At 37.0% G+C, this 23,692-nt stretch overlaps 1 protein-coding gene across 6 annotated transcripts in view; it reads right to left on the bottom strand.

Annotated features, from left to right (window-relative positions):
- Nucleotides 1-19,326, bottom strand: part of LOC116719060 (C-myc promoter-binding protein-like) — a 71,375-nt gene extending 52,049 nt beyond the window's left edge. For all 6 annotated transcript variants that reach the window (XM_032561414.1, XM_032561415.1, XM_032561417.1 and 3 more), the window contains exons 1-2: nucleotides 19,098-19,326; nucleotides 2,114-2,447 (exon numbers count right to left, since the gene is read on the bottom strand). In XM_032561414.1, coding sequence (XP_032417305.1) covers nucleotides 2,114-2,424 — 311 coding nt within the window. In that variant the 5' untranslated portion in view covers nucleotides 2,425-2,447; nucleotides 19,098-19,326. The remainder of the gene's footprint in view (nucleotides 1-2,113; nucleotides 2,448-19,097) is intronic.
- Between the last annotated feature and the right edge of the window lie 4,366 nt (nucleotides 19,327-23,692).

The following is a 23,692-nucleotide window of genomic DNA, read 5'->3' as shown; positions in this document are numbered from 1 at the left end:
ATTCGCTTATCCTCCATTACTCTACAGGGATTTGGAAGGAGTATCTGAGAGCAAAGCAGAAAACAGATATTTGAGTGGAAAACTGTTAGATTCATAATTATTTTTCTGCAGGAGCCTTTTTAAGATGCATCAGACCAGAGCAGAACTCATCCATCCATTATTGACTAATGCAGCATTTCAGTCGAGTTTCAAACTGTGTGTTTGCTGAGCGAGGCCTTGAACAAACCCCCTGAAAACATCTGATTGTGTAAGAAGGTCAAAGGTTTGAAAAGCATTTACAGGAACTGCTCTTTATTTTCAGAACTTTTATTAGTTTATTTTTTACAGATCATGGAATCAGCTTTCATTTAGAGACAAAATCAGGCTCTTAAAAAAACAGAATTAGGATTCAGGGATCGGCAATACGGCTTAAAATTAAAATAAAAAAAACAAAACTTTTTTACACCAAATTAAATTTCTGATTATAATAAAAACAAATTTCCATTTTTATCTTAGAAAAGAAAAAAAGACAGAAAATATTTTCAAAAACTGACTTTCATTTCAATCTTCCTCTCTGTGAGTTGACCTCATCTAAAGCGTGTTTTAGAAATGTAAAACACGCTTGTGAAACAAGATGGCCGCCCTGGGAATTTGCAATGAGTGAACCTAAAGCTAACACATTTATAGATTTTTTTTTTACTTTAATTGCAAAATTTATATATTTTTGTACAGTTTTGGAATAAGTACAGCTCTGAGTGTGTTGTTCTTTAAGTAAATAGACTTATTTGTGTCTGTATACTCCAGTTAGCGATTAATCAGTTACTAAATTTAAACAGATTCATGATGATCAATACAATGAATCATTTCAGCCCTACAAAAAATGTACGAGTTTGATATTTTAACTTTTAACTTAATGAAACGTTGAAGTATTTTTCTGATCTTTCTGTTCATAAGAAACAGGAAAGCTGGGATATTTACTGCTCTGAGTGTGTTGGTCTTTAAGCAAATAGCCTTATTTGTATACTCCAGTTAGCGATTAATTGATTACTAAATTTCAACAAATTCATCGTGATTAATCGTTTCAGCCCTACGAAAAAATTTACGCTTAATATTCTAACTTCAACGTACTGAGAAGTTGAAGCATCTATCTGATATTTCTGTTCATAAACAACAGAAAAGCTCTTCATTAAAATAGAAACACCTTAAATTTAAAAGAACCTGAAACACCAGCTGTGCAGCTATTCGCCACTGTATGGAGCAACAGCTGAAGAAGCGTGTAAATGATGACAGCTCATTTAAACCCATTAGTCCTGTCAGGCTCACAGCAGCCGATGTGCTGATTGTGGCTGAGCAGAGCGGCTGCATCAGTGCCTGATAAGCGCTGAACTCCGCAGCGTCGGGGAGAAGAATGAGTCCGTTTAGCGTCGTCACCACCTGCCCTAGGTGTGTGAAGATGGAGTATTGACTTCACATAATTCAGGTGATGCTGCTGGGGGAGAGACCTGTAGCAGTGCTTCCCTTTCACTTTTTACTGCGACAGAAAACGGCTGCTGGCAGAACTAAGCATTCCCTGGAATTAAGAAGACTTCAGCCTTTTAGATCAACTTTAAATGTCCTGAAGCTGTGAACTGGAAGAGCGAAGCAGCTACACTGATAGGAGCAGTGATTCATTACCAGGAGGGAGACCGCCGGTTCTCAAAAACAGGAGGATATCTGCAGGGCAGGGCTGAAACGATTAATCACATTAATCGTGATTAATCGGTTATTGAAATAATTCTCAACTAATTTAGTATCAATAATGATACTTAACAGGGTGGTGCCGAAGTGATTAATCAAATTAATCACAATTAGTCAATTATTAAAATAATTGTCAACTAATTTAGTAATTGATAATGACACATGAGGGTAGGACTGACACGATTAACCAATTAATCACGATTAATCGATTATTAAAATGAACGTCAACAAATTTAGTAACTTATAGCACCTGATAGGGTAGGACTGAAGCAAACAATCAAATAAATCGTGTTTAATCAATTACTGATATAATCATCAACCAAGTTAGTAATGGATAATGATACTGGAGGGCAGGGCTGAAGGGATTAATCAAATCAATCAGTGAAAAGTTACTCACCCCAGGTCGGTGAGCGGGGGTTTGTCGCGGCCTCGCCTGTAGCACAGGAAGATCTGCGGCGCCATGAGGCCGCCGTTGTTCAGATCGGCCAAGTGTCCGCTCGGCGTGGTCTCGATGCACGCGAACCCCGGAGGAACCTCCTCGCCCAGGGAGCGGATCACCACCGCCACGTCCGTGATGGGCGCTTTGGGCTTGGCCGTCTTGTGGCACACATCATCAAAGTGGATCTCCTGGTCCAACGGCTTGGACGGGTCCGTCAGACCGGCAACCACGAAGTAGTCGGCAACACGGGGACCTTTGTCCTCCATCATTTTCCATCCCCACCAGCTGTCCTCTGAGGGAAGAGACGAAAAGACGGAGAGCGAGAGACGCAAACGAATGATTAATTTTTGTCACAGAAGGAAGTGGGGCTTTCATGCTTGTTTTAGCAGTGATATAAAAAATATGACAGATATTGGGCGTGCCATGGTGGCGTAGCGGTTACCGCGACCCGTATTTGGAGGCCTTGAGTCCTCGACGCGGCCGTCGCGGGTTCGACTCCCGGACCCGACGACATTTGCCGCATGTCTTCCCCCCTCTCCTTCCCCGTTTCCTGTCAGCCAACTATCATATAAGGGACACTAGAGCCCACAAAAAGACCCCCTGGAGGGGTAAAAAAAAAAAAAAAATGACAGATATTAATCCTACTAAAAGGAGTTCAGATGAAGGGCAAATGGAAGAAAGTAAAAACGTGAGGAGGGAAGGAGACATTCTCAGGTAAGAGGCACATAGAGTTTAGGAAGCTGGCTGATTTAAAGTCGAACATCTTTACTGAGGGACACAAAGGTCTCTGAGGATAAACCAAACTTCTGTTTACAGTTTTCTAGATCTTAGTGTGCAGTTCTCAAGTCAATATCCCAGAGTTTCCCAAACTCAAATGTTTTAGTCTGAATTCAGCCAGAATAAACACAACAAAAATCCAAATTTATGAGATAGAAAAAGAGAGATACAGAGAGAGGGAGACAAAGACAAATAGAGACAGAGAAAGAAACAGAGATAGAGAGAGAAACAAAAAAACTGAGGTAGAGAGGAAGAGAGAGAGAAAGACACAGAGACAGAAACACCAAAACACAGAGACAGAGAGAGAAAAGACAAAGACAGAGATAGACAGAAAAACAAACAGATTCACAGAGAGAAAGTCAGAAAGACAGATGGCAAGAGGGAGACAGAAAGACTAAGAGTCAGGGAGAGACAGATGGAGAGAGAGAGAAATACAGACAAAGAGAGACAGAGAAAGAGAGAGGAGAGAAAGAACATTGATGGAGGGAAGAATGGAAGAACATTTGTACGTATGGACAGACAGAAGGACAGGAAATGTTAACATGTTCCCAGATTCCTCCCGTTTCCAGTCTTTCCCAGACCTACAATTATACATTTCATATCTTTCAGACGACACAGAAAGCCTGTCTGGATATTGGAAAAACGTGTCTGATTAAGCTCAGCCTGGGATCCTCGTGATTTCATGAAGTTCCTTGGTCAGAAATCAACACGAAACCTTCAGAGCCTCATTAAGCCAGGAGCAGCAGGTCAGATATCGCTGCTTTGCTTCTGACCACTGCTAGCTGTGTCACCATACCAGAGGGTATTTCAGGAGGAAGTGGGACAAATGAGGTGGAAACGTGACACGAAACAGCTTCATTTGCATTTAGGAGGAAAATTAATGGGGTGAGGAGAAGCTGATGCAGGAGACGGTGTGTGTTGCTGCAGAGCTTGAACAAGCTGTTATCCTTCAGTTTTGTGTTTTTAATCTACATCAATTAGGACTTTCACTAACGATTACCTTAGAAATTGATTAATCGATTAATCAGATAAAAAAACGGGCACATTCTATAAATTTTTCATTTAATCTCTTAAATTATACAATATTAGAGATAAATTAAAAGATGCAAATAAACAATTCGATTCATTTTTAATGCTGCATTTCTATTGCCTAAAATGAACATATTTACAGACAAAGGTTTTTTTATCATCTTAATAAATCTTTGTACAGTTTTGACTTAATTACTGGTGTGAGTTTGTTCTATCATCAAAAGGCCTTTTTTGAGTCTGCATACTCCAGTTAATGATTAATCGATTACTAAATTAGTTTAAGATTATGACAGCAATCAATTAATCATTTCAGTCCTAAAAATAATAAAGCAAGCTTTACAAAAAACTTTTACCCCCCCATAAAATCTGTCCTCTGAAGGTATTTCACCCATTTTTTCCCCTCAGTCTTCCAGGGAAACCATGCTCTAAAGTAAACCCAAAATGATTATCCTCCTTCACTCTCTGCAGACTTGTAATTTTTGGGGCGGGTGTGGTGTTGTAATCTCCCAGCATGCCTCACTGTTCACTAACAGAAACCTTCAGGACATGAAGGAGTCTCAGTGGGCTGCAGCGAGCATTCATCCGTTGCCTGTATTCTCCTGGGATGAAGGATGCTGTAACCACAAAACACATTTGGATCATGACAGCTGTAGGATTAATTTGTTGCATCATTCTGAATAAAGCAAAACTTTGCAGAGTTAGTTTAAAATCAAAAAAGGCAAAAACGCAGGACTAGAGTTGCAACTAGCTATTACTTGGTTGATTTAATCGTCAGAATAATCGATTATTCTGATGATTAATGACGATAAAAATAGCACATTCTGCTAATTTTTTATGCAACCACTTAATCCATTTTTATACAATTTTAGAAATACATTAAAAGTTGCAAATAAACAAACGCCCAAATTTATTTTTTACTTAAGAAACATTTTTACTGCCTAAATAGAACATCTTTACAGACAAGATGTTTCGGCCTAAACGCAAAATGTGTGCATATATATGTGTGTGTGTGCATGTGTATATACTGTACATATATATTGTTTTGGATTAATTACTGCCATGAATTTGTTGTTCTTTCAACAAATTCTCCTTTTTTGAGCCTGTATACTCTAACGATTGATTAATAAATTAATTGAAATTATTTAATCACGATTAATTCTATTAATCGTTTCAGCCTTTAAACAGTTTATGTTTCACCAGTTGTAAAATGATTTTGGCATGCAAGCACCCAAAAATATTTCACCCTACGGTTAGAAAATGAACTCCTGGTCCAGATAAGTTTGTATCTTCTGTTTCTGGTTGATTCAGTCTAATCTGCATGCCATTCCTCTAATATAATGATTGTTTCTTTGCACACATTTTGTGAATAAAGTGTGTTTTGTTGCCAAAATACAACAGTCCTTGCAGGAGTCTAGATTTAAACAGAGAACAATGTGTTTGCTGGCCTGGTTGCCGCTGCTGTGTTATTGACAGATGGTGAGAAAGCGCTGTTTCAGTGTGTTCTGGCTCTGGCGCTCAGATTACGAACACATCTTGCCTCATCATTTCCACACTCTGGGAACGTGACGAGAAAACAGCCACTGCTGATTTACTGCGCCAAGTGATTTTTATACAGCTGTGATAAAGCAGAAGGTATGGGTGTAAAGATTTACAGACATATTCTCCTATTAAATGTACAACCCCCTCTCCACTCCGCAGTTATTGGCACCACTGACAAAAAAGCATCAAAAGTGTTGAAACACATTAAAATCTTTCAGTCTTAGACAGAAAGAAATGGAAAAATACAGCTTTTAAATTGATTACATTTATTCAGTGTTAAGAAATAATTGTTATTACCAGATTTCTGATGCCAAAATTATTGGCTGATTGATTATTGGCCCTTAAAAAAAAATTAAAAAGTGGCTATGAGCTCATTTCTCATAGCCACTTTTCAAAATGGGAAAGATAGGAATACATATTATTCAAGTGTAGTAGAAGTGATTATAAGTCAGACAGTCTACAGAAAATTTTATTATGAGCCTACATTTGGCCTGATCTACAATCAGACCGTTTATTACAACAACTGGATTTGTGACAAAGTGTGATAAGTTTATCTTTGACGACGGAAAGTGAAGTAACATCTACAAAGCTTCCAGCTAACAGTAGCTTTGTTTCCATCCACTTGTCATGTGAATTTCAAGCAAATTTTTTAAATGTCACAAAAAAAAAGCTAATTATGAGTTACCATCAACTGGCTACGAGGATACATGTGTAGAAAGTTAGTTTGAATTTGCCATTTCCATCAATCTTTTCTAATGCCATATTTCAAAATGTGGAAACTCAAAATTATGGAAACTCATTTTAGAGCATGTTGGTGTCACTAAGGCTCTAAAACAACTACAAGACAAAATCTACATGCCAACTGGTTGTTTGGGAAAACATAAACACATTGAGCTCATTTAATTTTATTGGGAATTTTAGTACACCAGTGTGTGCTTTGGTCAGATGAAACTAAGTGTGTATTCACACCTGATAGTTTGGTATACTTGGCTTGATTTGGGACTGAAATTGTAACATTTATTAAATTTTCAGCTGCTGGGTTTCTGTTTCACACTGCACTGCAACAAACAAACCAAACTAATGGTTTGGTTTGTTCCCCTCCTCGCCTGTGGGGGTGCTGCACCAAGAACTGCTAAGGGAAACGACACAAAAACCTCTGAAAAAGAGATTGACTGCAACTTCCTTCTTCAGGAAATGTTAACAAAAATGGAGTTTTGTTAACATTTCGCTAAAATCTGTCAGATTTTAGCGGTTGTAGGATTTCTCTTTTGTCTTTGGTAAGACTATGAACCGTTTCTCCCTCTACCATTACACTCTTGCATTTGTTTAGGTTGTATTTACCCAGAATGCCCTGCGCTGTAGCTGCTTTTGGAGCGGACTCTGGTCTGTTTGGCATTCAAACGATGCCAGAGTTCACTTTAATCCAACTGAGACCAAGGTTCGTAGGAGGACAAGAGTTCGCTTTTTTGGTCTACATCAGAGTTTGATTGTGTATTTACATTTCCACAAACAAATTGGACTTTCAAGACAAATGGACTGGAGTTTGATTACAGGGTCTGAATTCACCCCAAGACTTATCTTTCTGGCCACAAAAAATCCAGGTGGGTTTGACCAACTTTGCAAAATGTTGGCAAAAGTGGGGAGTCCAATTGGTTGAACTAAAACACATCTGTTAGGGACACCAAGTCCAAGACCACAGTCAGCGCTCCACTTCCTGTCTGAGCAATAGAAAAGGATTGTAACTGTTCCAAGATCGGAAAACATTGGTGTCAGAGGACGCGCTTTCCTCAGTAAGAAGGGAACAGAATAGAACATGAAATACCCACCAGGAGAGTAATTTACTTGTTAAAAATGTGAGCAAACCGAAGCATTGGAAAGTCCAACAGCTCTGCAACGGGAACAAATGCGTGCAGAGAAAAGAGCCTGGCCACACATTCTCTGTTTTTCACTAATATAGCGCCAAGCAGAAATTATGACATACCCAAAAACATGTGGCTCTGTCGTAATGACTAAAAACAAAAAAAGCCATCCTGCAGTTAATCAGTTGAGAATCATATTCAAAGCTGAAGTATAAACTTGCTGGAATATCATTCCGTTCCCGGTTGAACTGGAGGGACTTTACATGAGACTCAGCTTACTATAAAATAGATTATGACCTAATTCATTTCAGTCTTACCGATGAGAGCAGCAGAGACCTCCCACAATATCACCTTTCGCCCCTCAGAGTCATATGACGGGCCTGGAGACTGGAACGCATCCTCGCCTGCTAAAAATATAAAGCCGCAGAAAGCAGGAATACTACGGCTCGTTACATAAGGACAAAGTGCGGCTATACTGTATGTGCCACATATATGGGACAGCCTGCTGAAGAACCAGCTCAGTCTGCAGAAATCAACAAGGAAGGACACTGTCGAGACACATGACAGAGAGGGATTTATAATAAATATGTAGGAACCAATCGTGACAAATCAATTATTGAAGTAATCGTCAACTAATGTAGTTATCGATTATCGTTAATTGGAGTATACAGGCTCACAAAGAAGGCCATTTGCTGGAAGAACAACATAGTCGGAGCAGTAATTAAGCCAAAGCTTAAAAACATTTGCATTTAAGATAAAAACGACTGTCTGTAAATATGTTTTAGTCTAAACTCCTAAACCAGCAGTTTTAGCTTCAGCTGGATCAGATTTACTAGATGAATAGAAATACATGATGCAAATGCAGCAACAGTATAAAAAAGGGTTAAGTGGTTACATAAAAATCTGAAGAATGTGCCACTATTTAATCCAATTAATTGTCAGAATTATCGATTAATCAATCAATTAATGAAATAATTGTCAGCTGCAGCCCTATAAATATGATTATATCCCAGACTTTGAAACATGCACAATCTACAAAAAGATGATCAAGCCATCTTGAAATCAAACTAGACTGTTTATGAACTGTTTTCTTGCAGATTTTTCTTCCTACAGGACACCATTTGCATCAAAATCCAAATAAAGGATATTTAGCGTCTCTCAAAAGTATTCAGATAAACTGAAGGTTATGTCATTTAATAGTCACCAAATATTTCTCCATTTTGTTTTTATAAACCGGCTCAAAGTTTGTTTAAGAACAAACATCATCTTTTAAGTACTGTAACAAATTCTCAGACATGCAACGCAACAAGTTGAAAAATGTTCATCTTTTGTTGCTGCATAAAAAAATATACCCTTACTAGCTAGTTAGCTACCAAGGATATATTAGCAGCTAGTTAGCAGTAGCCTCATCTCTTCAGTTACAGAAGAACTTAAACTTTTACTCAACAGAAAAGTCCCGCAAGAAAAGCAACTATGCAAGAATATGCGATTAAATAATCCTGTCATGTAAATATTTAAGACCTGTGATTAATGTCAATTTAATTTAAGGACAACTTGAAGGATGCACAGAAACCCTGCATGAGTTCAGAGTTATGTAGAGTGATAGTTTCCTGCCACACATGGTGTTTTGTATGGAAATAATTGGATATCTGTGCCATCTGACCAGAACATTGGTTTCCTTGAGGACACTTTTTTTTAATGCATTTGGTTACATAGGATTTTATTTAACAGCATTAGAGAACAAAAGAGCAACTGCATGCAACACTTTCAGATTTTCATTTATTACCACAGTTTGAAAACCATGCATCATTTTCCATTCACTTCTCAGTCTGTGTTGATTTATCGTCTAAAAACCTGACAAAATGCATTGAAAATTGTGACTAATGGGGAAAAATTTGGGGCACTAAACCTAAAACTCTCCTGTACAGTGCTGCATAATCTCCCTTATTCTTCACATGTAAATAATTATTGGGTTCCTCTAAAGGAGCTGCGCCCGCATGATGTAAAGCCGTGACTCACATCGTGTCTGACGTCCACAAATTAAAATCTGCTGCCAAATATTTGAATTTTCTGGCCAACTGCACTTTTCTGAATGCCAACTGACCAGAAACTCCAGGGGAACGCCCAGAGATCGAAGTCGAGCAGATTTCTTCTTTTCTTAATAAAAAGCAGGTATCTGATGAAACAATGAGCTATTCCTTCACACTGAATGAATTTCAATTCATGGATTGCCAAATAATAAATGTTGTAATCCACAAAACTGTGCAGACTGTTTATTCTTTTTTCTTCAGGATATATGAACATTTGGCAACAGTCTGACAAGATTTTAATTGGAGACTCAAACTTTAAACCTTGGCTCCACGACAACGCTTCCCTGCCTAAACTCTCTGACTTATATTCCCAGTTGGAGTTCTGGGAGGAGTGGGATAAGATGTCCAAGACCCTCAGGCCCTCGATCCACGTTCACAAGAGTTTTAGTTTGAGCCAAAGTGACAGGGGGAACGATTTCCAGCTGCCTCAGCTTCATAGAGAGAGAGGCCAATGAAAACCACCGAAGGGACTAAGGATGGAGGTTGTTGCGGGCCAGCCGGCCCGCTCTGCCGCAGCTGAATAGACATCCAGCACCCAGACAGCCGCAGCAGGGCAGACACGTGGAGGTGTGAAGGAATGTGCTCAAGAACATAAACATGAGCCGGTAGGAAGTCCAACATCTGCTTCTAGTTAGCAGAGAGCGGCAGGCCTTCAGTTCCTCTGTCTTCCTGCAACATCAAATCTTTACACATCACTTTTAATCAGATCTTTTTCCTTTTGAAGAAGTAATTTTGGGCTCAATCAACACCCAGAGATGCTGAAATGGATTAGATTCAAGTTCAGGGTAAAAAGTTAAAAGGGATAGAAAACGTCTTTTGAGACGGGCCAAAAAAAGCAACGCAGAAAAACTCATCCAGCTCCTCATGATTATCTTCATCCCACCTATAATTACATCCATGCTGCATTCATTCAATCCTGCACAAGGGTTGCCAGATCTGGGGAACGAAATAAGCAACCAGGTCTACAAAATAAGCCCAAACGAAGCCAACATACTACACAACTCTGTAATATTCCTCCTGACCTTTCCTTCAAATTAAGAGCTGTAATTTCCACCAAAAAAATCTCTGAAATCTTCTAGAAAAAAACAAGGAATTTCTGAGTTTATAAAGTAAAAGATTTGGTAGAAAAATGCAGAAGTTTTGAGCTTATTCTCAGAAATGTTCTAGAAAAAACAAGAAAATTAAAAAGTTTAAAAAGGTCAAATATTTGCTAGAAAGAAACTCAGAAATTTTGAGATTAATCTTTGAAATTTTACGTTGCAGATTCAGCTTTCAAGAGATATTAGAAGTTAAATTAGAAGCAGGTTGAGGGGATGGGTCAAAATTCAGCAGAGTTGCATTGTTTAGTTGGTCAGAAAGGAAAGAAACACCGAAAACTTTAAGGTGATTGGTCAGATTTGTGGAAAAGCTGCGACGATTGGTGAAAACTGCTAGTCAAAATTTGTGAATTTTGAGTGAATTTGGATTAGTAGTTGAAACATTGCAGCTTCCTGCTGAGTGCAACAGGAGGCCTTCCCATCCCAGTTGTGTGTCCAGTATTAGCCTGGAGGAAATGCAGAGATATGGGGACATTAAACACAAAGTCTCCATGAAACCCGATCTCACAGTCCAGCCTCGTGGTCTCTAGCTTGATCTTTTAATCTCCCGGCTGCCAGAAACCAGGACTGTAGCATCAATTGAGCCAGTTATTTATGCAAATACAGAAATTAGCTGCCAGCATTGCCTTTCCTTTCTTTTCCCTGAATCACTAGAATTTAACAGCAGGGAATTAAGTTTCATGCTTACAAACACCAGCAGAGGAATACAGACTTGATCACTGAAGAATCCAATAAAACTCATAAATCCTTCCTCCAAGTGGGGAAAACTGAATCTGAAACACGCCAAGAAAGTCTATTTTTACTGCAGGTTAATTAAAACAAGACATTAATTACAGTCTCCGCATGTTCCATCTTGATGTAGAGATAGTAAAGAAGTATGAGAAAGAATAGGGGAAAAATGCCCTTCACCGGAACCAGAACTAGATTCATTCCCACTGTTTGTGTGTACAGATTATAGACTTTGCTGTTTGGGAAAAATAAAGGATTTTAGGACTTAACAAAAGTTAGATTTCCAATTCAAAAGCAAAGGCCACCCACTAAACAATGATACACCCTGCCTCTCTCCAACACTCTTTATTCCTTAAGCTAATTGCTGTTTGTGGACAGTATTCCCCAGAAACATGTCATCCGATTCTCACTTGTACTTTGGCAGCTTCTCTTTTATAACACAGCCTTTTTTTGGTCAAGATGACCCAAAGTAAAAGACAAATCATTACTGTTGACAGCAGAAATGTCTGTTATCATTTCCATTTCAACTCTGCTCCTTAAAAACTTAAGGTAGAATATCAGGAAATGCAGAAACTCCCAGCTGCAGACAAATAAATTGAATATAGACACTTTGCAACATGACGTCACGCAAGCAAGATCCCAAAAAAACTGATGACTCCCATTGGTTTTAGCTGCCAAGTTGTCAACGTGACGTGCTAAATCTTCAATGTACACTGCAGGAACACAAAATCTAACCAAATATGTCTGTTTTTTAGTGCAAATATCTTAGTAAACTTAAAATAACACAAAGCTAGCTTGTAAGTAACTTTTCAGCAAGATATAGGAGCTTGTTTTAAGAAGAGATGTTTAGAATACCCAAACATTCTGCTCAAGTAAGAGTAGAAGTACTTTTACATATTTTTACTCAAGTAAAAGTAAAAAGTATCCATCCAAGAAAATACTCAAGAGAAAAAGTATTTGGTAAAAAGTCTACTCAAGTACTGAGTAACTGATCAAATTGTCAATCATTTAATATTTAAAATCAGATGCACCAAAATATAAAGTTAAGTGGAAATTTTGGTATTTTAAGGACAAAAATTACAATAATTCATATAAGTAACAAAAACTAACAAAATCAGGCAAAAAAATGTTTTTCCCAAATCGGTTTCTTTCCAGAAATCCAGAAATTTTACTCAAGAGTTCAAATACCTCATAATAAAATTACTAAAGAAAAAGGAAAAAGTACAGCGTAGCAAAAATATTCCTAAAAGTACTTTTTTAAAAATACTCAAGTAAATGTAACTAGTTACTTTTTAATGATAAAAAGTACTGGTTTCATTGGCAGATTATTTCACTTGTAACATTGGAACAATATGTTGTAATAAGAAAAATAATCTGCTAATAGAACTAGTACTTTTTCATCAATATTAAGAAATTATTGACTCTAAACAAGCTGCTATATCTAACGGAAAAGTTGCTTCCAAGTTAATTTTGTCTTATTTCAAGTGTACTGAGACATTTGCTCTTGAGACTAGACCAAAATTACTTGGCAATATTTTGTGCTTTTGCAGTGTACGCATGATATATAAAAGAAAAACGGATGCAGTACTTTGCCAATAATTGTCAACACTCCAGCTCGATAAAGTCTCAGTGTCACATTTCACAAATCAGCAAAAAGTTTTAATAAAAATGAAAAAATAGCAAGAGAGAGGGAAGTAGGTCAGTTATGCTAACTTTACTTTTTTTTTTCACTTTATTTATTGGAATTTGGCACTCTTCACTCTCCATACAGAAAAAGTCCTTTGCCTTACATCACAGAGGACTCCATTATCATTACTGCAGTTTGTATTCAGTCGTTTGCAGAGTTGTCTCCCTGCCAGCCTCACATAGCGGCCACAGCCATTTGTTTAAACAGAATTAGATTGTAGCATGTTGATACACTTAGAAAGAGTCATTGTTAGTGTTTCTAACGAGTTATCGATCGGGGAAGTTGAAATTTGCGAGGATCTCAGAGAAGCTGCGGCGTTCTCCGTGTATTCGGGGAAACAAGATGCCATGTTGCAACAAACTTGCGGTATAAACAATGATTTCGTTCACACAAATAAACAGAACTGTTTGAACGGACTGAGAGCTTTGGGTCTGATTAAGTCACAGCGATGATTTTCCCAGAGGAAAACATCCAACAGGGCATCCGAGGCCAAATTCAACAAGACTTCGTTACAATATGTACATTACAAGCTGTTACCTTGAACCGTCTGTTGTCTTGTTGATTAATCTTAGCTTAACTTTTCTTAATAGCATTTTTCCTCATCTAAAATAAACCAATGTTATGTTTTGGATTAATCACGATTAATCGTGATTAGTCAATAATTAAAATGATCTTCAACTAAGTTAGTAATCGATTACTCGTTTACTGAAGAGTACAGACTCAAAAAGATAAGTTATTTGCTTAAAACAACAATGTACTCTGAGTAGTAATTAAGACAAAAGTGCACAGAAAATAAATACGTTTTGCATTTAAGATAAAAAAAAAATTTGATTGTAAGCTTATCCTACCCAAAACTCTACAAGTGGAATAGTTTTTAGCTTCACCTGGTTTAAATTCTCATTTAAAGCACCTGCTGCCGTCCCATTTATAGGAATTGAATTGCTTGTTTAACACATTTTAATGTATTTCTAGTATTGTATATAAAAGGCTGTGGTTAAGCGGTTAAATGAAAAATCTGCAGCAAGTGCTAGTTTTTTTTATTCAATTAATCGATTGTCAGAATAATCAATTACTAAAATAATCATAATGTTGCAGCCCTAGTTTGAAGGAGTCAAAGCGACGCTCCCAAACTTGAAAATACTGCACCAACTGTTAAGCACGGTGATGGCAGCATCATTCTATGCACCTACAGTAACAGGTAATGATTAATTTAGTTATTGATTATTCTGATTAACCTCTTATTTTTTGATCAACAAACTAATCATTAGATAGCAAATGGCTAGTAGGAGATTTTTTTTAACCTTGTGAAATTAGAACATATTTAAAGATTTAGATGTTTTTTTTTATCTTGACTGCAAAATGTATTTAATTTTTGTACAGTTGGGGCTTATTTATTGTTCCGAGTGTGTTGTTATTTCAGCAAATGGCCTTTTTTGAGCCTTAAAAAAGGCAATCATTAATTGATTACTAAATTAGTTGACAATTATTTTAAAAAATCAACTAATCACAACTAATCTGATTAATCGTTTCAGTCCTGATTAATCATAGTAGTCCAATCATTTTCATTGGACTACTACGATGCAGTAGTCCAATGAAAGCCAAGAGATTTTAGTCTGAAATGTAATTTGAGTAAATAATACATTTTTTATGCCTTTTGAGTTTCCATAATCGATTAATTTGATTAATCGTTCCAGCCCTACTAGATGTTCTAACACGACAGTGAATGAGAGAAAAATCAAATGTTATTTCAGACTAGTGCAATGAATAGTTTTTTTAAGTACTAAAGTTGTACAGTCATACCATTAAAAAAATCCCCAAATAGATGTGATATTTATGCACATTATGACTATACTTATCTATCATTTTCAGACCAGAAATTATTTCTGTTGACATGGTAAATAAACAGTTGGTTTCTAAACACAACAAAATAAAAATAACTGCAAGTTGAAAACAATTTTTCAATCCTCACTAGACTGGGATGCAAATCACTTCAACTGTTGCTCAATCTCAGCAGTTCTTTGAGCTCCAGCTGCATCCAACCCAGTTTCCTCAGCCAAATTTCTCAGTAATTTTAATAACCCTTGTGTTTTGTTTTAAGCTAAAATTATCACCAGCTAGAACAAGCTGTTGTTGCTTCCACATGGGAATCGCTTTATGGTGTCGCAGTCGTTTCATAACGAGACAACCTGCTGAGAGAGGAAGGAGTTTTCCACATCAATTCTGAATGCGTCAAATGAAAACAAGAGGAAGTTTGATACGAGAGCGCATCTTCTGTCCTACAAAAAAATAAAACCCATGCATGCAATTAAGATTTTTTTCATAACAGATCTAATTTTATTTTTAAAAATTTTCACTTTCATTTCTAAAAAGAAATTACAAATGACAGAAAATATTTTCAAAAAGTGGATTTTATTTCAATCCTTCCTTCTGGGAGTTTTATGACGGAGAATTAGGGTCAGGCTACAAATTCTTTTTGTCTAACTATGAGTATAGTTATCAAAAATACTGAAATACTTCGTTGTAGAGTTGACCGGAATTAAAGTCCAAATAAACAGAAGATGTAAAACACGTTTGTCAAACAAGATGGCGCCTCTGGAGGCGATGACATCACTCTGAACTATGGAAACCCAAGGAGAGCATTGGTGGAAATATCCCCATTTTCCAAATATTAAATTTTCAAAAACCAAAAATTTGATTAAACGATGGAATCAATTAATCTCCCAGCCGTAGTGTTCACAACAAACCTAAAGATGCACCAATCCGATGTATCAGTCCCAATATTGAAAAGAAATCCAGATCAGGTATTTGTGACAATGTGACCAATCTATAAGAGTGGATCTATTCAGTCTTGTTCTATGGTTTGCAGTCTGAGTGATGTCATGCTTTATTATTTATTTTACATTATATTGAGTATAATGTAATTGCTCTTTCTGAACCATTTGAAAGAAGGTTATTTTTAAGTTTTACCAAGGTAGTCAACCTATTGTTTTTGTCAGTTTCTTTATTATTCATTTACATTGGCTGTTCTACTCCTAATTGCACTGACTGAACAAATTAAAGTTGCACTGTATTTATATGTTAAGTGTAAGTGTGCTGTACTGGTGCAGAGTTACCAAATGAATTTGTAACTCAGTACATTTATGTCTGTACTTAAAGAAACTAAATGTTTTAAGTCAACTGAGCTCTATTTTTCTGTATCAAATTGGTATTGGACAATACAAAACTTCAGATATTGGTCAAAAAGGTGGATCGGTGCATCCCTAAACAAACCTCCATGTTTTTTCTTGGAATCATTTTAAAAAGAAACAGGTTCTTTTGCCCCCTTCTGCAGAATGATACTGTGTATAGTCAGCTTGTTTTTCCGCTTTGTTTGTGTTCAGTGAATACTCGGGATGCGGAATAACGTGCCACCGCGCGCCCAAGGAATTAAAACCCATCCCAGCCACCAGAGACGGACAGACAGCAGGTTTTATCAAAGAATCTGGGTTACCTTGAGGCTTCAATTACCTGAGCAGACACAGTCTAGCTGTCTTGCCGGCTTTTTTTGATGTTTCACTCACCGCTGTACATCCTGCACAACCAGGTCAGGCAGTGACATTGCACGCCATTTGGCCTTTTTCAGTCAGACAGCATTCCTTCATTTCCAGTATGACCTTTATTTTCTCTCTGGCATTATAAAAAGACAACCCTCTGCCCGCTGGACATTAACAGTTCAACAGAAGGTCAACGACTTGACCAATGTACAGAAAAGCAACACAATCTTCCAATCTCAATGAGATTAAAAGTTGAAAAACAAAAGGTTTGCATGTATAAAGTAAAGGTTACGTCTTTGAGGTTTTAACCCCTTCAGACCTGACGTCCACTGGAATGGACATGATATATTTCTGGGTTTAAACAAATAATAAACAGGGATTTTGCCATTTGAGTGATTCTTGCTACTGACTAATTTCTTATTGACCAATAAGACATTGGTCAGTATGTCTTATATTGACCACTTGCATTTACTAGTAAATGTCACTAGTTACATTTACTCAATTAAATTTACTTGAGTATCGTTTTTGAAAAAGAAAATTTATTTTAGGAGTATTTTTACTACGTTGTATTTTTACTTTTATTTGAGTACTGTTATTATGAAGAAGGTTTCCCCCAGAAAACTGTCTAAGCCCGTGGTCGGGGCGCTCGGGCAGTCATTCATCCAGCGGCCCATCGTGTTTTTGAGTTTAAAAATGTTTAAAGTTGACAGGAAACCTGAAAATATCACTTGATAATTATGTCTTACTGGAAGATTAATACCTGAACACCAACTATAAAGTCTTAAAAATGCAAACATTAAAAAAAAAAACGTGTGCCAGTAATATTGGAATTTGGCATCAGACAAGCATTGCTCTGAAACTAGAGAAGGGGAGGAGTAAGTGTCTATTTTACATTAAAAATATAAATTTAACTTCATGGTAGCCTATTAAAATTGCTCTTGTAATTTTAAATATTTCCAGTGATAATATTTGAAGTTATTTTGAAACTATTTTCCATCATTAAATTGCAGGAGTTTTTTCAAAGCTGAATGTCCATTCCAACGGACATCAAACGTTGGGGTATACAAACCAACATGCAAAGAAAAAAAAATATCTGTAAACATTTTATAGCTTATTTGCAGTTCCATGAGTCATTTTTCTTTATTTTTATGTTTTTAAGAGCACAAACGCTGGCTTTCTTAAACTGCTTGTAAAATAATCATTTCTTTTTATTTCAATGCTGAATTGGAGTAAGATTTAAGTTTTTTTTTTGCTCTGTTGATAAAAATCAGGTCTAAGTTGAACAGCTGCAGGTTGTTTTCTGACAATACAAGAGATCTGAAAGGGCTTTCCAGCCTGTGAAACATTGAAAAATAATATTAGGCAAATGAGTAAGGAAGGAAACCCTCTGCTCTCTCTGAAGCTCTAAAGGCTGTTTCTGTAACGCCTGATACATCAAACAGATGCGATATTTTCTGCAGGTCCTCACATCCAGGACAGTGGGTCTTTTGGAATATAAATAATTTTAAAATTATTTGTTTTTCTTCTTCTATGTCACAATCATACAGTGTTTTGACAAAAAAAACACAGTAATATACAATAAAGTTAGTAGCTGCAAAGTGAGAAATGGTGAAAAAGTCCCAGAGTTCGAATACTTTGGAAAAACCCCTTGGGTTAGAAAATTAATATATTTAGTTCATATTTTGCCAATAGCATTATAGTATTACTTCCTTTTTTAGCCAGTTATGTTACAGTACATTCTTCCTGTTTTAAACTGTGGCTGGAAAAAGGGGGGATTTCTCTCTTATTCTGCATTATTTTATACAGATTTGATTATATTTTGACCCTCTAATCAAATTTTGAGCAACTTTATCTGTAGAGAGTGTGAATGTGTTTGGCTGTTTGGGGGGCCAGTAGAGCTCAGCCCACCCAGGGCACCATTCATCTCAGAACCGCCGCTGCTCTAGATTTGCTTCAGTGATGGAGTTGATGAGTTTCTGTTCTGCAGCGCTAATATGACACACATCTTCAACTTTCACATGCTTACTATTTACTAAGCTTAATTTGCATAAATTCCACCCTTGTAATGCATCGCTCCTTTTAGCCCACACCAGTTGAGAGCTTTAAAAATATTGTTTTCCACTCACATACTTTACAGTCTTAGCAACAAATCACTCAACACATGCAATCAGTGCAACTTCTGCACCAGATTACATATTCTCTGACGGGAAAGCTAATGAAAAACATAAAGAGATGTTCAGGTTGTGGAGTGTAGAAAGGGTAAGGGAATATTTGGGGTTATTTTTAGCTCTGATCTGCACGCTTAGCGGGTTTAACACCGGGTGACATCGGGTTTGATGTGGTTTTGTCTGCTAAATTTATTGAAATTTAGATTCTCCTAATTGACTCGATTCAAACAACCTGTGGATTAACGTTGGGCTCCAGGCTAAACGTAAGAAAGGAGGGCTTGGTTATATAATGAGGATAAAATCAGTGGCACAATGAACACGTCTAAACAAACCGACATCGCTAGCATAACGTGCGTTAGTCCTGAGCCGCGGCGGCAGCTGTTCGGTAAATCCCTCCACAGTCTCCCAGTAACGGTTCATCACTCCCTACTTACCCGCTTGTGAAACGTCAAATCGGTCCTCACACGGAACTTCACTCGGTGGTTTACCGGAGTAGCTGCATTACTGTTGCGGGGTGAAGGTGCGCTGCTCGCGCGGTTGGTTTTATTCTGCTTTCCCTCGGAGTCTTTCCGTTACTCCCGCGGTAAGAGCGGCTGCCTCCTCTGTCAGTCACGGAGCCGAGCCGGCTGAGCGCTCGGCCGCCATCTTGGTTTTGATGGGAGTCCGCCGACACACACACACACACACACACACACGTTCATGTTTACATCACTTCAGAGGACATCCCAGTTACCCACCGGCACAGGGGCGAGTATAGTGTGCGAGTGTTCGGGGTGCCTTATACCCCCAGCTTCCCAGCATTTTACTTTTTAAACCTGGATCCTTCTGGTCTACAAATAAACTCTGCTGGGAACTTCTTGTTTTGTTCATTAAGGAAAAAAATGCAAACAGTTATTGATCCATTTCTCTAAGCCACCCACTGATACACAGTAATCAATGAAGGTGAGCTGGTCAGATCCTGATGCAGCAAAGCAACTTAAACCCCAACACTTCCAATTCAAGGTTCTTTTTCCTGATTGATGTCTTTGGTTTCTGCCAAATATATCCTCTGTTCTGCTGTTCCAGTAATTCAGCTTCAAACTCATAAATCCAATTTAAGAATATTACATTCTCTCTCAAAAACATAAATTCAATCTCCTTCTGATTGTACTTTAGGTTGTTTTTCTTTTTCAATCTGTAAACATCCACTTTTAAAGCTTGTGGAGGAACACGATGTGTTCAGTATAAACATAATGAATTTTATCAATCTCAAGTAGATTTATTGTTCTCTTCGGAATCAGAAAGACAAATTTAAAATCTCTGAGGCAACTACTTGATATAATTTTTTTAAATTATTGATCTGGTGAACCATCAGCTGTAGCATAATCTCAGCTCGGTTACCTGTCCAGCTTTGGTGGAGGATCATGTCCAGTTTGAATGAAAAGTCGTTACCTTAATGCATGTATTTTTACACAGTATCAAGTTATATATCCAAAAGTTTGTTATTGAAGGCATAATTACAACCCTTCCTGAATTATAAAAGGTTTTTATTCTCATAGAATCCTTCTTCCGGGATCAAAATTAATTATATACATTTCAGTTTCTAAGCAGCAATAAAATATTACAGTGAACTTCAACGGGTTTTAGGAAGCATCTAGACAGTGACTTTGCAGCAATCCCTCCTCCTTAACATGTGTGTCGCTACAGTAGATGGTAGATTGTCAAGTTGCTGACTTTACCACAATCCCTCATACTGAACATGCACATGATAACAGTGGAAAGGAAAACTTCCTTCTAACAGCAGAACCTTGCGTATAACCAACTAGTTTTGCTTCTTTATTATTCTTTTTTTTATATATCTTCTTAAATATTTATTTTATCCTTGTTAGTGTGCTGAATGTTCTGTAAAACATTTACCTTTATAAATTACAAACCATCCGTCAGAGAAATAAAGTAGTATATATACGTATATATATATAATATTTTTAGTAAGAAGTCACTTTTGTGCCAAAACATTCATTGGATAAGCAAATCCACGTTAACTTAGAAAATAGCTGTAATCTCTGTGATTAATATTGTTACCTGGGATATATCGCTTCTAAAAGGACATTTTTCACATATTTTAAAGGAAACTTAAACTAACTTTACATAGAAACTGTTAGAAATTTGTTAGAATAATTCACAAGTCTGCATTTAGTTGTTCGAAACAACTAAAGGCGGACTAAAAAACAATTTCAGAAAAATTTTTTTTTTTCTCAAATGGCTAGAATCAAGAGCTGAGGCAAAAAAGAAAACTTTATGAAGTCTGTTACCACTTAAAATACAATAAAGTCTGGCTCCTTGAAGACAAAGAAGAAGGCATTTCCAGAGACTCAGAAAACACCAAGTTTTATTTATTTTTTTTTTTTTTTACATTTCTATTCCTAATCATTATTCATGCAACCCAAATGGAGGCTCTCACAACCCTTTTAGTCCAAACAAGACTCAGAATTGCTGTACTGTTGCAAATGAGGAGAAATTCACAGATATAATATTTTATTAGCTGGTGACTCACATTTTTTGTCACCAAAGTAAAGTGATGAAGCTGAGTAATTTATGTCCCCAGCATCTGACTGCACACACACAAACACACACACTTTTTCCCCAGCAGGAGGGAGTTCACATAATCTACCTGATGCTGACAATGAAATTACCTCAAGTCCTATTTGTTAATGAAACTGACCTAATTCTGGGTATAATTAATGATGTAAACCCAGATTGTGTAATACTTTCCCTTAAACTTGATTTTCCTTTTAAAGTGACGGATTGTTCCGTGTCTCTTGAGGATAAACAACCCAATCAGTCAAAGGTTTGCAGGATTGTGTCATTTATGCAGACCGTTTCAAAGCACAGCCACAATTTCCATGGCTCCTTCTGGACTAAGTGCATCAGACAGAGCAGATAAATAAAATAGGAGCGGCTTACAAGGGCAGACAGTGCTGAGGAAAACGTCAGACAGTGAGGACAGCTTTTTCTCATGCTCACTTGTCATTCTGCATCAAAGTAAATGAACCCCAATGTTTGGCATAGACCATCATGACAGAAAACAGAAGTTTTTCCATTTTTAATTTTGGAGCCTCCCTTCTAACAGCAGAACCTTGCGTGTAACCAACTAACCAACCGTGTAAAAATGTCCCATCTGGCGGTCGTGAAATAAGCAGGACAAACAATAATAAGTAAGTGTAGAGGGATGAAGTTTTGTAGGAATATCTAATAAAAAGATTTTTCACGTTGTAGCAAATGGACAGTCTAACCCCAGTGTTTCCCCAATGTAGTCTAAAAGTTGTCACACCCTAGATGCTTTTCACTTTTAAAGGTGGCCTATTGTGTTTGCTTGAACAGGTTAGAATATGAGCGATACAAAACATGTTCATCACATATTTTGCACAAAATCCTTCTGAGATAATGAGATTTTAGTCTGATCTTTAAGCTGTTGTAGGGCATCTTATCACTTTAAATCCAAACAAGTTGCTGCTGGCCACGCCCCCCAAATCAACGTTTACACTCACTCGCAAAAATGGCTGCAAATAAATGTGAAATTATACAACCATACATCTTTGAAAAACAGAAAAGCCTCCTGTGCAACCTACAAGAAAACAGCAAGTGGTTTCTGGATGGTAAGTCAACAACAAAACACTTGTCTTTTCCAACAACCATTATACAGCACATACAGCTGTAAAACCAGCTGACCAAAGGTGTTGGGATTTGGCTTCGGTTGCTTGGTAACGGGGTGGGCTTTGCTGGGGTTGCTAGGTAACGGGGCTAGGATTGGCTAGTGCTTCTCGGTAAGGGTTGTAGTCCTGGTTCGATTGTGACTTAACAGTCAGGAGGTTTTTGAAACACCAAAAAACATGAACTTACTGCCAAGAACCGACTGGGTGTTTAGTTTTTTTTAAGCATTTGGTTTGTTTTTAGAAGCAGTAGAAACCCAAGTTGAAGTACAAAAATGAGAAAAATGCAAATTTAACCGGTCCCATTTAACATTCCTCAACATATTTTATTAACAGAGCAGCACAAATAACCATATAATTGTGAAATTAAATGAAAAAGATTCATGTTCTTATTTATTTTACACAAAAATCTTAAACGTGTATTCATGCAGCTCCTCTTTATACTTCGTTTAGGGGGGATTTGCAGCAGGTACATGTATATCTGCGAGTCTGTCAGTCATGCCATATGGACCATATTCATCCCCGCCTTTCCTGTAACGATAAGTTGTTTCTCTACCAATAGCACATTTAGCAGTGAGTGGATAAGGTTGATTGACTACACTAAAACCTGCCTCCTGGCTCCGATTGGTTGGTTTTGGTTTGCACTGGGAGAAGCCAGAGGACCTCCATTTTTTTTCACAGATTATCTGTTTCATACGGTGACGACAAGAGGTGGGCGGAGTACCCAAAGATTTTAATAAGAGTAGAACTACTTACTTACTCATAAGTAAGTAGTTCCTACTACTTCCTATTAGTAAGTAGTAGGAAGTAGTTCCTACTTACTTATTAGTAAGTAGTAGGAAGTAGTTCCTACTTACTTATTAGTAAGTAAGTAGTTCTATTTAGTAGATAATTTTTATCAAGTAAAAAGTGGCCGTCCAAGAAATTACTCAAATAAGAGTAAAAAAAGCATTTGGTAAAAAGTTTACTTGAGAACTGAGTAACTGATAAGAATAATCATTAAACATTTAAAAATTACATAATCAGACAGAACAAAAATATAAAGTTAAGTGGAAATATTGGTATTTTAAGGACTGAAATGACAATAATTTATATAAGTAACAAAAAATAACTAAATCAGGCAAAAGAACATTTGCCTGATTTCTTATTGATTTCTTTCAATAAAAAACTTATGAAACTTTAACAAAAACTGCAGCTATGTTTCTGTGTCTGGTGGATTTCTGGTTAAAACATGTTTGTTTTTCATTCAGTGAAAGACAAACATGTCTGGATTTTCTGGAAGAAAATCAATAAATTTTACTCAGGTAAGAGTATAGATACTTCATAGTAAAATTACTCAA

This window comes from Xiphophorus hellerii, chromosome 4 (assembly GCF_003331165.1).
Source record: "Xiphophorus hellerii strain 12219 chromosome 4, Xiphophorus_hellerii-4.1, whole genome shotgun sequence".
In the NCBI taxonomy this organism is placed as follows: Eukaryota; Metazoa; Chordata; class Actinopteri; order Cyprinodontiformes; family Poeciliidae; genus Xiphophorus; species Xiphophorus hellerii.
This window is presented reverse-complemented; position numbering and strand designations above follow the sequence as displayed.